This window comes from Sturnira hondurensis, unplaced genomic scaffold (assembly GCF_014824575.4).
Source record: "Sturnira hondurensis isolate 20B ecotype Veracruz unplaced genomic scaffold, ASM1482457v3 Scaffold0000566, whole genome shotgun sequence".
NCBI lineage: Eukaryota > Metazoa > Chordata > Mammalia > Chiroptera > Phyllostomidae > Sturnira > Sturnira hondurensis.
In genome coordinates, this window is record NW_028073197.1 from 331,179 (window position 1) to 345,849 (window position 14,671).

The following is a 14,671-nucleotide window of genomic DNA, read 5'->3' on the forward strand; positions in this document are numbered from 1 at the left end:
TGTCCCTTTATTTGCATTTGTCACTTTCTGTACTATGATAGTACTTTGCAGGTGGTACATCAAATCACAGTTGGAAAATCATGTATTTTAAACACAGATGAAATAGAAATATTGACCAAAACTTTATTATATAAAGTGTTTTATGGATATTAAGCTTCTTTTTTGTTTTAAATTTTATTTTAATTGTTGTTCAAGTACAGTTTTCTGTCTTTTACTCCTGATATTAAGCTTCTTAAATAGTAATTTTTCTTTACAATGTCTGACCTTTGTGTGCCACATTCCAAGTTCTTTTCTAAGACTACGGAAGACCAGAAGTACTTTAAGAGAGACCCAAACACATATCGTGGTACTGACAAATAGTTTGTTCAATTTGGTTAAGTCAACATCAGTGCAATTCCCTCTAAGAATATTTCTTGAGCATGTAGAAATGTATTCTATATTTCCCATATTCAAGGAGCCCAAAATGCATACTTAGGTGTGGTATTCGGGGATGAATAAATGTAACTGAAGTGAAGGAGACTTTTGGAACTGGCTGCTAAATGCACATAAGCTTTTAAAATGCAAGCATAGACTCCATGTGAAAATGTTATTCAGAAACTGAGGTAAATACAAAACAACTGCTAAAGACTCAAGTGCTATAGTTACATGTCACTTTTAGAAAATATGCATATATTACTTTGATGAAAATAAAGTTAACTTTTAAAAAGTCCTTTCAGCTAAACACACAAACAACCAGAAAGACCACAGCACTTTCCAGCATTGGTGCACCTACCCAGATAGGCCATCCTGGGGAAGAGTGAGCTACCCATGGGGAGGGACTTTGGTGTGAACAGGCCTTGGAAACTTGTTTTATATAAAGTATACATATGCACATCCCCCCCCAAAGAATAGACCCTAAGCTACTCCACAGAGGGGGCAGGATGAGAAAAGGCGAAGAACTGGAAAGTTGCAGGGTAGAAAGAAGATGCTAGCCCACCTGAGGACAACTTGGGTTTCAAGCAGTCTCGCCATTGACTATATCACTTCTAGAGAGATAACTGAATTAATGGAGAATGATCCAGAGACTGGGTAGACAGGACAAAAACCCGTTGTCAGGCCATGAGACAAGTTTTAGTGAGAAATGCTAAAACAAGGTCAGTGGCAATGGGATTAGGATAAACTACATTAGATTTGCTCTGAAAATGAAAGTAGAAAATGAAAAGACCATTACAACTTCCCAACACAATTATTATTTTATCAACTCTTGCTTAAGTCAACCATGCAGAAATTACGTCCCAGAGGTCAAATTCTGCTTACCATCTGTTTTAGTACAGTGCTTGAGCTGAGAATGATTTTGTACTTTTTGATGGTTGAAAACAAATTGAAAGAAGAAAATATTTCATGGCAAATGAAAACTATGAAATTTAAATTTTAGTATACAGAAATAAAGTTTTATTAGAACACAGACGTGCTCATTTGTTTATGTATTTTAGTCTATGGATGCTTTTGTGTTACAAAGGCAGAGGTGAGCAGCTGCAGCAGAGATTGTGTGGCCTAGAAAGACTTAATTATAAGTCTTTCTTATAATTATAATTAAGGACTTATAATTAAGTCCTAGAAATTTGGACCCTTTTAAAAAAAAACTTTGCTGACCTCTGGGTTCAGTAGTTGATAATAATGCTGTGGCGGCAGCAGCTTTGTAGATATTGTGCACAAGTTCATTGTACTCAATTGGACCGACCTGGTGAAACATGTGAAGTAAGAACATCACTACTGCTTATCTTTGCAGAGAGCGAGCAAAGGCTCACAGTCCCCTATCAACGAGTCCACGGTAGTGGTGTTGTGAAAGGGGTTTTTCCGGTGAACTTTCCTCTGAAGCCCTGTGACTTCTTATTCCCTAGTGCTTGCCGTGTTATTTGTGTTACTACCTTTTTTCTCCTTGCTTTTTTGGTTGTTGTTTGCAGCTTTTCTTTTTTAGTACTCTTTTAATAGTGGTACCTTAGAAAGTAACAATGATAATGCAACTCTGGTCATGTTACTTGTCTTCTGGCGATTTGGGGCTTATCAAAATGTACCCACATTTTAACTGCTTTATTTATCTGCTATATTCACTGTCTAATCACACATGTCCCCACACAGAAAATAAAAATAATGAAAAGAAAGTAATTTGATGCCACTGAAACTATTTGAATTCAACCAGTCTGTCTGAAGGTAATTTTATAGGAGGAGGTTCAGGGAAGTTTCAACAGCATGCAATAATGATTGCACAATAACTTATGTGCAGAAGGGGGTTAATTACATGTTTCTGATGGTATATAAAATGGTTTTATCTCTTGCTTTTACTGATTTTTTGGGGGGCACACTTTTAACACATCTAATTTGGGGCAATTCAGTATTGAATCACTAACTGAGGAAGCAACAAATAAAGTACATTAAGAAACAGGGTGAATCAGTTTAAAAAACTATTCTGTACAGAATGAAAGAGAAGAGAAGAGATAATGTTTCAAGTGACAGACATTTCAGTAATATGGTCATTACTATTATTAATAATAATTACAATAATGATGATAATAACAGTCCTTGTCATTTGTACAATGACTTTCTACTTGGGAGCTCAAAGTAATACAAGATTTTATCACTTTTTTAAAATCTCTACATAGCTCATTAGGTTAGGAGAAGTCTGGGGTTATTATCCCTGTTTTCCATATGGAGAAAATAGGAGATAATTGAAACTGCTGGTACAAGATTGTACAAGAAATAGGTTGACGGTGGGACTCAGCAACATACTTTCTTAATTATTTATTGAAAGTGTTTTTGATAGTTTCTCTTTTCTCTCTGTCCCATGCTATCTCTCTTAGCTCATTCAAAGTCACCAAAGATCAGCACTCAAACAGCTGTAATAGGTGGGGGTCAGGAGAGAAGGACACACTGGTACTTTGGGCACAATACTGACAGAAATTCCATGAAAACGCATATAATCATCATCGTTACTTTTTGCTGCTTTAAAATTCAAACTTTTTTCTCTCTTTTGTTTAATTTCAAAAGCTATGATATTTTTTGTTAGAAAAAATTCATGATAAAACAAAAAAGTACATTAAAATTAAAGTTTCTTATTTCTGTTATTTTGTCTATATTTTGCTATGTAGACAAATATGTAGTATTATTTACAAAAATTAAACACAGAATGCATATTCTTCTGCAAATTTTTATTAAAATATATCATTGACCTTTTGCAGGTTAACACAGGTAGCTCTACCTCATCAATGTAATGGCTGCATTATTTTACTTTTCTGTCTTGGTTAAAACTTATCATAGAATTGAACTTCTGTCATATTTCACAGCTCTACATAGTGCTCATATGCTTCCGATAATTACATGTGTCTTATAATTATAAATTTATATTTTTTATCTGGCATGTTTTGATATTAGTTGAGAAGCTTTTCCTTTCCCAAGTCCACCTCCCGCCCCCAGGTTCTACTCACGTCTGCCATACGCATCTCCTTTCTCCTGCAACAGGCGAATAGCGAGCATTCAGACACAAAGGAAGGGGAATCAGTTTTTAGGCTTCTTAGGCACATTTGCACAGAAAAAAGAATCTCCTGTGGAGGTCTTTTTATATTGCAGTAATTGTCATTTTAGGAACAGGTGTTCAAAATCCCACCCAAGGGAGAACCAGTGTTGTAAGAGATTGGGGAGAGGAAGATGAAGTTTCCTTGACTACAGCCTCATGGGAAAGTCACAGGAACAAGGGAAGAGACCAAGCAGAGTCCTGGGAGCCTTCCACTGCATCCCAGTGCCTTCAGCAGAGGCAGTCATGTAGTGATGATGGCATTACTCACTACTAAAACAGTGTTTGCACAGAACAAAATGTGGAGGCAGAGGTGGGATGTGACGATGGTGTTACAGGGACCAAGATGATAATAACACTACTCGGTCATAAATCACCAGGAAACAGAGACCTCTTCATTTCTGCAAGTAACACATTTTCACATTCATGACCTCATTCTCGGCCCCACAGTCAACCACTTGCTTTAGAAAGAATGAGTATCCTGTCCCTCATTGACAGGTGGAGAAACTTAGCTCACAGTCTAAATGATTTATTCAAGCTGGTAAGGAAAGAGCTGGACTTGTATTTTTTTTTTCTATTCTGATTCAATCCCCTGGTGCTCCTCCAAAATAACACCACACATTCCCCCTAGTCCTCAGGTACCAGACACTGCTCTGGAGGTATAAGTGCATGCCATTGATTCTAGCAGCATGGTAAACACCTCAAGAAACTAAGAATAGCATCACATTCAACTCTTTAGCCAACTGACTTATTGTTTCATTTTCTCTAGTTTTTGAGTTTGCCTAGCAAATATTGCAACATAAGGAAACAGCAACTTCACCAATTGAGCATAAAGCAGGTTGATGAACATTTTTTCAGTAACATGTTTTTGATGGCAGAAAACACGGGAGTGGTTGATGGAGTCTCAAGAAGAAAGGATTTCCTGCAGCATCACTGAAGTTTAGAGATAAATATTAGCACAAACATTCAGCTTTTCAAAATAGACCTCTGGTTATCTCTTATGTATATGCTCAAAGCTTGTTTTGGTAATAAATCAGAAAAACAGAAAGAGATTGAATTAGAAACTCCATCTGGAACCTGGTATTGTTTAAGCTGTACCACGTTTCATAGGTTAAGATTCCAGGGTGGTCAAAAAAGGCTTTAAACATTTCCATAGCTCCAACAGTGCCTAACTCAGTGTCTTGCACAGAGCACAGTAAACCATGGCTAACACCAACATAACATTTTCTACGTGCTAAGCACTGTGTAGGCATTTTAGATGCCTATGTAATTCATTTAATCCTTACATAATGCTATGACTAGGCACTATCATTATCCTTATCTTATGGACAAGGACACTGAACTACAGAGAAGTCAAACTATATGCCAAAAGTCTGGTAACCAGAGTCAGGCTGGATTCCGCAACTTGCAACCAAGGTGTGTTCTAAACAAAAGAGTACTCTACCATCTAACTGAGTGTTCTGATTTCCACAGAAATACCTGTTTTACCTAAGGAGTGGGCATGGTGTACACTGTGGTATAATTAATCTATTTCCTTTTTTTCTCAGGCGCTCTGTGGCAAGGGCCACAAAGAGAGCTTGTGTGAAACCATGGGTTGTTGGCCTCATTACCTTTATTTCCCTGATTGTTCTGGCAGTGTGCATTGGACTCATTGTTCATTATGTGAGATACAGTAAGTATGGGCTTCTCTGGCATTGCATGATTTACCCCAGGGGTTCCTTCTTGTACATTCCTGTTTTGGTTAGCCTTAGGCTTATTCATTCATTACTATTATTTACATAGGTGGTATAAAGAACACTGTACCTGCTTTGTTTCATGTTTAATCCTCACGAACCAAGGGGATTCTTTCTCCTATCTTTGACGAAGCAATGTTTCCTGCTGGGAATAACATGCTGGTTTTCAAACTCATTAATAAGTAATAATCTAGTCTTAATTAGGGAAGACCATTGGAGAGCTAGAGTCCAGTGTCTTGAGTTGTTTGAGGTCATAGGGCAGTCACCTTGATTTAAAATAATTCTAACTCATTGAAATCCTGACAGCCCAATAATTAGAGATCATAAGAAAATAAGTAGGTTCTCCTCCATGCTAGTAATTTGGGAAAATGTTCATAGTGATATATTTTTGAATAAGTGCCTATTTCTGTTATTTTAAATTTCATCTTGGGATGTATGACAAGTGATTAAAGAGGTTAGGATATAGTAAGAAGGTTAATCGTAAAGAGGTTCACTCTGCAGTAATTGGGTACTTCACTGATAGACGAAACATGAACACATTTGTGTTATTAGAAAGGTCCCTAGGGTACTTCAGAGCCGTTCTCTGAGGGTATGACAACCCTTCTGAAGTTACCTTGTACTCTGCCTCAGGTTTTAATTAGTTGACTCCACTATGACCTGTTGGTTTAATATCTCCCTTACTCACTAGGTAATGTATTCATACCCTGTAACTAAAGACTACTCACTTGATTATTATGCAATTGGGTATTTGCAGAAGTGGTTTTATGGTGATATGTAAATTGATCTTCTTCTGCTAACAGACACAGTTCAGCCTTAATTTTCCAAGAAACATGGGTCATTTATAAGCAGTTTAAAAAATATTTAATATAAAGATTTTTTTGGTAAAATTTGTCCACAGGCAAGTCTTTGAATTTGGAGTACCTGCATTTTGATAATTTTTCTGGAGCATGTTTTTTAATAAAAAAGAATAGTTAAAATAACTTTACAATTCCATAATTCTGTTATGAGTAGATTGAGTTCTATGATGTTGTAATCATCATTATTATTCTCCATGGATGCCTAGGACTAAGTTTTATTCACTTTTGTATTTTTTGAATTTAAGAGGATCCTGGCACATATTAGAAATTTAACTAACATTTATTGAATTCTGAATGATAAACAATGAGCTAGTCATACTTATGATATTTTCTAGGGGCATACTTTGGCTTGTCTGACTTCCTAAGGAATTCCTAGTAATGCTAGGGGTCTCAATTCCTGAGCGAGAGGAGACGTTTTTTTCTTCTTCCCCTTTGTCTCTTCTGAAGCCAAGTGTTTATGAGCCTTAAAATCTTATTCATATGATACAATGAAAACCTGGCAAGATTTTTCTAGTAACCTGTTCCTGGATCCTATTGTTTGGATGATCAGCTGAGTACTACGGAACAGTGTTCACTGCCCACACAGCACACCTGAATAAACAATTGTTGTGCTGTACAGTACTGTCATAATTGTGGCCTGCCATCTGTTTAGGGGAACGTAAACTAAAACCAAAGTGAATATAGCACATGTGTATTTAGGAGATGGTATCCCTAGATTACAAAACGAACCCTAACAAATCTATTACAGAAACAGACAGATAAAGATGGAATTGATCATACTCGAAGAAACGTTGTTTTGGCATAAAGCCCAGGACAGTGAAGAATTGTGTGTCATTTGTGTCCAGAGGCCTTTGAATTTGCATCTTTGTTCCCTCCGTGATTTGAAAGACAGGAGGTGACTCTATTATGAGTAACATCATTGTAGGTTATAGAATCACAAACCTGTGGAAAAACTCAAGGTTCATCTCTATTTTTCTTATTTTTCTGTTAATATTTTCAATGATATTCTCCAGTAACTAGATGTGCCATGTAATTCTAATAACTGGAAATATGTTTTGACATTTAGTGATCTGTTTGAATCATTTGAGCAAAGTAAAATACTGACTATAGATAAGTTGTTCATTTGGTTGAAGTATATGTAGTTGCTGATATTTGACCATTTCTGACTTACATGAATAGCAGTTTCAAATGATTCAATCTAATAATTAAAGAAAAAAAAACCCTAACAGGTCTAAGGATCTGGAAAAGTCTGTTTTCTTCCTCTTTAGAACCTTACTATTCAACATGTGATTAGGTGCCAGTAGCATCAGCCTGGTGCTGGGCAGTGAGCTTGTTAGAAACGCTGTCTTGGGCCCAACTTTAGACCTAAACTACCAGTCAATATTTCAATAAATTAAAAACCAAACTTAAATTGTGTATATTGGACCTGCCTGCATTTCAGCTCGCACTGGCCATTCAGGGACAGAAGGTGAGGAAGGAGAGACTTCATTAGTAGTAGCTCAGTTTGGTGACTAATGCCCAGCAGACCCCAACCTTTCAGTTCCTCTGGCCGGCTGGCCATCTTCTTTTTGTGTCGCTCCAGACCTTTTCAGAGTGTGACTGGTGGCTTTCCTCTTTGGACAGCCAGGATGTTTTGTTTGTTCATTTGCCTTTTAATTGAGCAGCAGCTTTTTTCTCATAACTTGTACATTATAAGAAATTTCTCTCATAACTTTAATGAGTAGGTCTGGTTTTTTTCCAACCCCAAGAAGCAGCATATAAAGAAAATACGTGCTTTGGGAGTTAGACCCCAGGTTAAAGCCCAGTACTGTCTTTTCTCTCTGTGCTATGTTGGGGTTAAGTAATTTGCTGAATATTTATTTCCCTTATCTGATAAATGTGACTAATACTGCCTTCCCATGGGAGTTATTATACATAAATGAGATATGTGAGTATTTCTGGGATACAGGTGTCAAATGCTAGTTTTCTTTTCCTCTGGGGTTTAGGTGAAAACAGAAAGAATGATGAGCAACAGAGAAGAGGAGACAGATTGAGTTTGGGTGAGGCACACTCCGTTTTCCCAGAATAATCATCAACACCAGCCTTGACCACCAGTGTATTTCTAATGTTTAGCACAGAGCCTCTCACAGAAAAGATAGTCAGCATTAATATTTGTTTCATGAATCTTCTGAGGGCTCTATACTTACTTCATGTACAGAAGGGTAGATGAAAAGCTTTGCTGCATTCATTCTTTAGAAAGCCCGAAATATGGCCTGCTTAAACAAGATGCAGAAAGTGGATAAAATGGCTAAGGAAGCAGACCAGCCAATTCCTGTGGCTGACAGGGAAAAATGAAATACGGTGGCAAGGGAGCCAGGTGAAACTAAGTAGCCCTGGAAGGTTACGCCAGGTGGCAGCTCCAGCTTCCTAAACTTTCTGAATATTGAACTCCTAGCATGTTAAGCCCTTCCCTCACTTCATTCTTTAGTCAAAATACATATTATTATGCTAGTCCTTTTGGCCAGAAGTGATACGAATTGGAAGAAACCTACTCTTGGAATATAAAAATGCATTGCCTCTTGGGAAGCTTCTGAATCCATCCCTGTGTGTACGTGCAGATGGCGTGACTTGCTGCCTCCTGTGGCTTACTCAGGTGTTGATAACACGTGACTAATTAGCCCACAGGAAGCCCAAGCATTTCTTATGACTTTTACACTCTAAGTCTCATGATGATGAATGTTGTTGTCTTTTCGTCTGAGGTAATCATGAAGCTCACCACAGGATGATGGAGATGAAGATTTGAGACATTCTTTCCAGTCTCAATCTTTCCAGCTACCACCAAATGGGAAAAGGATGAGTTTTACAAGCATCTGATAAAAAGTATGATGGTTTTTTATTTCTCTCCATGTAGATCAAAGGAGGACCCACAATTACTATAGTACATTGTCATTTACAAGTGACAAACTGTATGATGATTTTGGAAAAGAGGCTTCTAAAAATTTCACAGAAATGAGCCAGAGAATTGAATCAATGGTAAGCATTTTGTCCTCCATTTGTAGGGTCATCACTTTTTTACCATAATTTTTACTACCCTTGTTTCTAAGACACCTATTCAACTGATCTTTCATATCTTTTCAAAATGTGAAGGGGCCCCCCTACCTAAGAGATATACAAAAATAACAATATTTGACTTTGGAGAATATGATGTGCAGAGCTGAGCCAAGTGACCTGAATTCCTTTATGCTTCCCTACTTACCTTTCTCTAGGGCTCTGCTCTTAACCAGCAGAATCCAGAAATTCTGGGAATGTGAAGGTTGATGTGTCCTAGACTTCCAAAGAAGAGACCTTGAGCAAAAGACCACAAGACTGAAACTATTCATAAATATACTTGAGTATTTTTAAATACTAAAATAACCTTGGGCCAGGTTTTGGTGCACAGGTCTATAGGAAATCTGTGGGCACTCATTCTAGTCTTAAGGCATTAATTAACACTATCCTGAGGAATGTATCAAATATTCAAAAAATGGGGAAATAAGCAGTATTGGCCAAAAGAACATGGGCTTGGGTGATTACTTTTCTTTTTACCATTCATATTTTTTATCTTCTTTTTCTTAGATAAAGTCCTTTAACATTTCATATAATAAGAGCTTGGTGATGATGAACTCCTTTAACTTGACCTTATCTGAGAAGCACTCCATCTGCCCTTCCATTCTAAATGAAAGCTTTGCTGGATAGAGCAGTCTTGGATGTAGGTTCTTGCCTTTCCTGACTTGGAATACTTCTTTCCAGCCCCTTCTTGCCTGTAAGGTCTCTTTTGAGAAATCAGCTGACAGTCTGATGGGAACTCCTTTGTGGGTGACTGTCCCTTTATCTCTTGCTGCTTCTAGGATTCTCTCCTTCATTTTAGTCTTGGCTAATGTAATTATGATGTGCCTTGGTGTGTTCCTTCTTGGGTCCAGCTTCTTTGGGACTCTTTGAGCTTCCTGGGCTTCCTGGAAGTCTATTTTCTTTGCCAGATTGGGGAAGTTCTCCTTTATTATTTGTTCAAATAAGTTTTTCACTTGCTGCTGTTCCTCTCCCCCTTCTGGTACCCCTACAATTTGGACATTGGAACATTTAAAGATGTCCTGGATGTTCCTAAGTCTCCCCTCATTTTTTAAAATTCTTGTTTCTTCATCCTTTTCTGTTTGGTTGTTTCTTTCTTCCTTCTGGTCCACTGCATTGATTTGAGTCCCAGTTTCCTACCATCACTATTGGTTCCCTATGCATTTTCCTTCATTTCACTTAGCGTAGCCTTTATTTTTTCATCTAATTTGTGACCAAATTCAACCAATTCTGTGAGCATCCTGATCACCAGTGCTTTGAACTGTGCATCTGATAGGTTGGCTATCTCTTGGTTGCTTAGTTGTATTTGCTCTGGGGTTTTGATCTGTTCTTCCATTTGAGCCATTTTTTTTTTTTGGTCTGGTTGTGCCTGTTACCTATGAGGGGTGGAGCCTTAGGTGTTCACCAGGGTGGGGCAACCCAGTTGCTGGGTTGTGACGCTGTATGTGGGGGCAGGGTCAGAGAGGGAACAATGGCACTTACTTCAGTTTCTCTTGGATTTCAGTCACTTCCCCCGCTTCCCTCAAGCAATCTGGGCCCTTCTGGTGCTGGTTCCTGGATGGGTGGATTTGTTTATGTTCTAGAATCCTGTGGGTCTCTCCAACAAACTGTCCTGTGAGTCTGGGAGTCTCTCCTGGCACCTCAACCCCCCAAAGTGATTTCAATTGGTGCTTTTAGGTTTTATTTCCTAGTCCTGGAAACCTGGGTTGCAGTCTGTCTCTCTGCCCATTTTTGTCTGGTTTATTTGCATGCAAATGTGTGGTGGTGGTCAGCCAGCCACCTTGAGTGCCTCACTGGGTCTGCCTGTTGCCACCCCGAGTCCAGAGTCTGCCAGCCGCAGCCTGCATGCCCAGATCCACCAGTCATTACTGTTTCCTGCCTTGACCTCTCTTTGTGGGCTGCCAACTTCACCCTTCTTATTGGTCTGGATGAATAGTTGTGGGACATCTGTACAGTTCAATTTTCTGTCAGTTCTGTTTTTTTTTTTTTAATTTTTAAGTTTTTTTTTAAAGTTTCTAAATTTTTGTTGTCCTTAATTTTGGTTGTGCAAGAAGGCACAGTGTGTCTACCTACACATCCATCTTGGCTGGGAATTCGAAAAGAATGAAATCTTTAGTTAACATTAGTAGGATGACATCCACAGGAAGTACATGCACAGATACGACTTTCCTCTTGGGTGATTACTTTTCACTGTCAGATTACTTAGAGAATAATGTAGACTTCTCCTGATATTCTGTGAGGTGATTAGTGGTATGATGTGATGGAAAGCACCCTAAACTAAGAGTTGGGACGCCTATTTTCAATACCATGCACTAGCTAGTGATGTGTGACTGGGTGTACCACTTATTCTGGACAAATTTCTTTATGTGAAGATTAGAACATTAAGGCTAGATGATTTCCAAATTGTCTTCCAGTTCCAACACTCTGAGTAGAAATGGAATGGCAGTGACACTTCTGGAAACTGGCTGGTAGACTAGAAGCTTGAGGATTCGAATACCCTCCTAAGAAGAGGGTCAAATCTTGATTGTGTTTATTCTTATAAACACCAAATCAGGGTTATGTCTGAATAAGCTCTACATATATATATATATATATATATATATATATATATATATATATATATATATAATTTTCCACTAGGTTTGGAAACCATGTGACATGCACTCATTTTTATAACCCAACTAATTGGCAGAATTATTTTATTTCCCTTGTTAACATTTGCCTATATCTCAGGATGTAAATATTTACTCTTACTTTTCAAAAATCAGTCTGTTTATTCTCTTTTATCTCTTTCTGAGTGTAGCATAGCAGATGTCACTCCAGCCCACCCCGCTATGATGGTTCCTTAGCTCCTGTAATTCCTAAGGCAAAATTCAGTGGAAATCACTGAGTAGAATAGTAAAAAGATTTCTCAAGTTTAGTACATGGTGAAATGTTGGTCAATGTATTTTGTTCTGTTTTGTTTTTTAATTAAACAATTTAGCTTCAAATAAGCTTGCAGAATTTCAGAAAATTGTTCTTGCTGACATAACTTGAATATTTTTGGAACAGGTGAAAAATGCATTTTATAAATCTGTATTGAGGGGAGAATTTGTCACATCACGCATTGTCAGATTCAGGTATGTAGATCTAAAATTATTACTTCTGTATATAATTTAAAGCTAAAACTGTTAACATGATCAGTTATAAATATTGTTTTAAGTGTTATAATATGGTATAATTCAATTTAGCAGATATTCACATCATATCTGTTCTGTGTTAGGCTCAGGTTACAATGTGCCTTGCTCATTCTCTAAATGCAAAAGAAAGCATTTGCAAAGTGATTGTGAGGGGCAGATGTATTACTGGTGGCTATGCTATAGAATTGTTTTTATGGAAACTTTAGCACAAATAGGGACCTAAGCCACATCCTTTGGTTTAATATTAAATAGTATAGTAGACAAGGTTTGTCTTTACCTTTTGGTTCTCCTTATCAGCTTTTTATCTTCTTTTGTTCTACTCTTTCTGCTCCAAATATTTAAGACTTCAGATCTGATCATCAACTGTAAGAATAAAATAAAAGTTCAGAGCATAACATTTTAAGCAAAACACTATATGAGAATCTTAAATAATATATTGTCTTAATGAAAATTATTTGTATTTTTCAAAAATAGGATAAGAACTATTTCCAATATTATTTCAATGACAAAAACCCCAAGAGTTACTTCTTACTCTATTTGCTGATATCTTTGAGGTGATCACTTTGGACACTTTCTCCTGAAAATTCCATACTCCCTAGTATTTAAAATATTGTTCTTTTTTGGATCTCCTTAAATTTTTACTTTCTGAAGGGGATTTCATCCACCCACATGGCTTCATATGCTACTGAAATAAAAGTTTATGTTTCTAGTCTAAACTGTTTTTCTGACTTCTAGAACTATATGCCTGTCCATGTACATCTCCACATGGAAGTTCTACAGAAACATTTTGAACTCAAGGAAAATTAATCCACTCTAATAAGAAACTGGAAGCCATCACATATGCCTTTTTTTCCTGGGCTCCTTGCGCATTATAAATAACTAAGTTCTACAAATTCTATCTACCAAACCACATTCCAATTTACTTCTTCATCTTACTAATCTTGCTGCTCATTATTTTTTCTCCTGTTACTGCAGTAGGAAGAAATGAAGTGTAATGGAAAGTTGAAGTCAGTTTTAGAGATGTTGAGTTGAGAGACTAGGAGACCATATGAGCCTAAAACAGGAGTCTAACTTGGGGGAGGAAAAAAGAACTGAGGTGAAGATATGCATTTGCTTATCATCAACTCAAAGTACCAGAAAGCATGGATACATATAGAATTTCTCAGAAAAGGGGTAATGAAAGACAAAGTTTGATGAAAGCTTGAAGAAAAATAATATTTAAGGAGATGTAAGAAAAGCAAGAACCTAGCAAATAGGGAAAGAACAGGAAAAAAGAAAATTCATGACAGATGCACAAAAGTTCAAGAAGAGAGTGGTCTGCATTGACAAACACTACTGAGAGACCAAGTGATGTGATTGGAAAGGACTGACTACATGTGTCAATGAGGAAGTCATTTCTTCTACAGAAAAAAGTCAATGGAATTGGAGGGGAGGAAGCAGAGTGCAAAGAAGTAAATATGAGGCAGAATGTAATTTATCCTTTCAAGAAGGTTTATTGTGATAAGAATGTGGGACATAAATTAAATGGATGGGGCAGAGAGGGTTTTATTAAGCCAAGCAGTATAGGAATAATTTGAGACAGAAGAAATAATTGATGTATAGGGTTCCTGAAAGGCAATGAGATACATAACAATAATCTTTTTAAAGCTCTATTTGTTTCCTCAGATTACAAAAGCAATACAAAAATATATATAATTCAATAATATGGTATTACATAAAATGGGAAGCAAAAGCTCTTTTTCCAGTACTTCTACTCCCAGGAAGAATTCACTTTTTTGGCAATATATTTTGCACACCTTTTCAAAGACTGAATGTACAGTTGTTCCATTCTTCAGCTGACTGTATAGTATTTCAGTACAAGTATGTTTCAGGGTTGACTTAGACAATAACCTTTTGATGGACATGAGTTTTTATATATTTTTCTGATTTAAAAATAAGGTTATTATGAACATATGCATATATATATCCTGTACACAAAAGTGTGTGTGACAATTAAATTTCTAAAAATAGAAACACTGTAGCAAAGAGGATGGATAATAAAATGTATAATAAACAAAAATAACTTCTTTTTTTTGTGGTGGTTTTTTTTTTGTTTTTTTTTTTAAAGGACTCTTTTTTTTAAGATTTTATTTATTTATTTATCTTTAGAGGGGAAAGAGAGAGGGAGAGAAACATCAATGTATGGTTGCCTTTTGTGCGTCCCCTGCTGGGAGTTGGCCTGCAGGGAACTGGACTACAACCCAGGCATGTGCCCTGACTGGGAATCGAACC

The 14,671-nt window shown here is 37.0% G+C and overlaps 1 protein-coding gene across 1 annotated transcript in view; it reads left to right on the forward strand.

Moving 5' to 3' along the window:
* The window catches only part of LOC118984193 (transmembrane protease serine 11E-like), a 44,151-nt gene that overhangs the window by 11,199 nt on the left and 18,281 nt on the right, over window positions 1–14,671 (forward strand). The window contains exons 2-4 of the mRNA XM_037041968.1: window positions 5,095–5,219; window positions 9,028–9,149; window positions 12,273–12,340. Coding sequence (XP_036897863.1) covers window positions 5,095–5,219; window positions 9,028–9,149; window positions 12,273–12,340 — 315 coding nt within the window. The remainder of the gene's footprint in view (window positions 1–5,094; window positions 5,220–9,027; window positions 9,150–12,272; window positions 12,341–14,671) is intronic.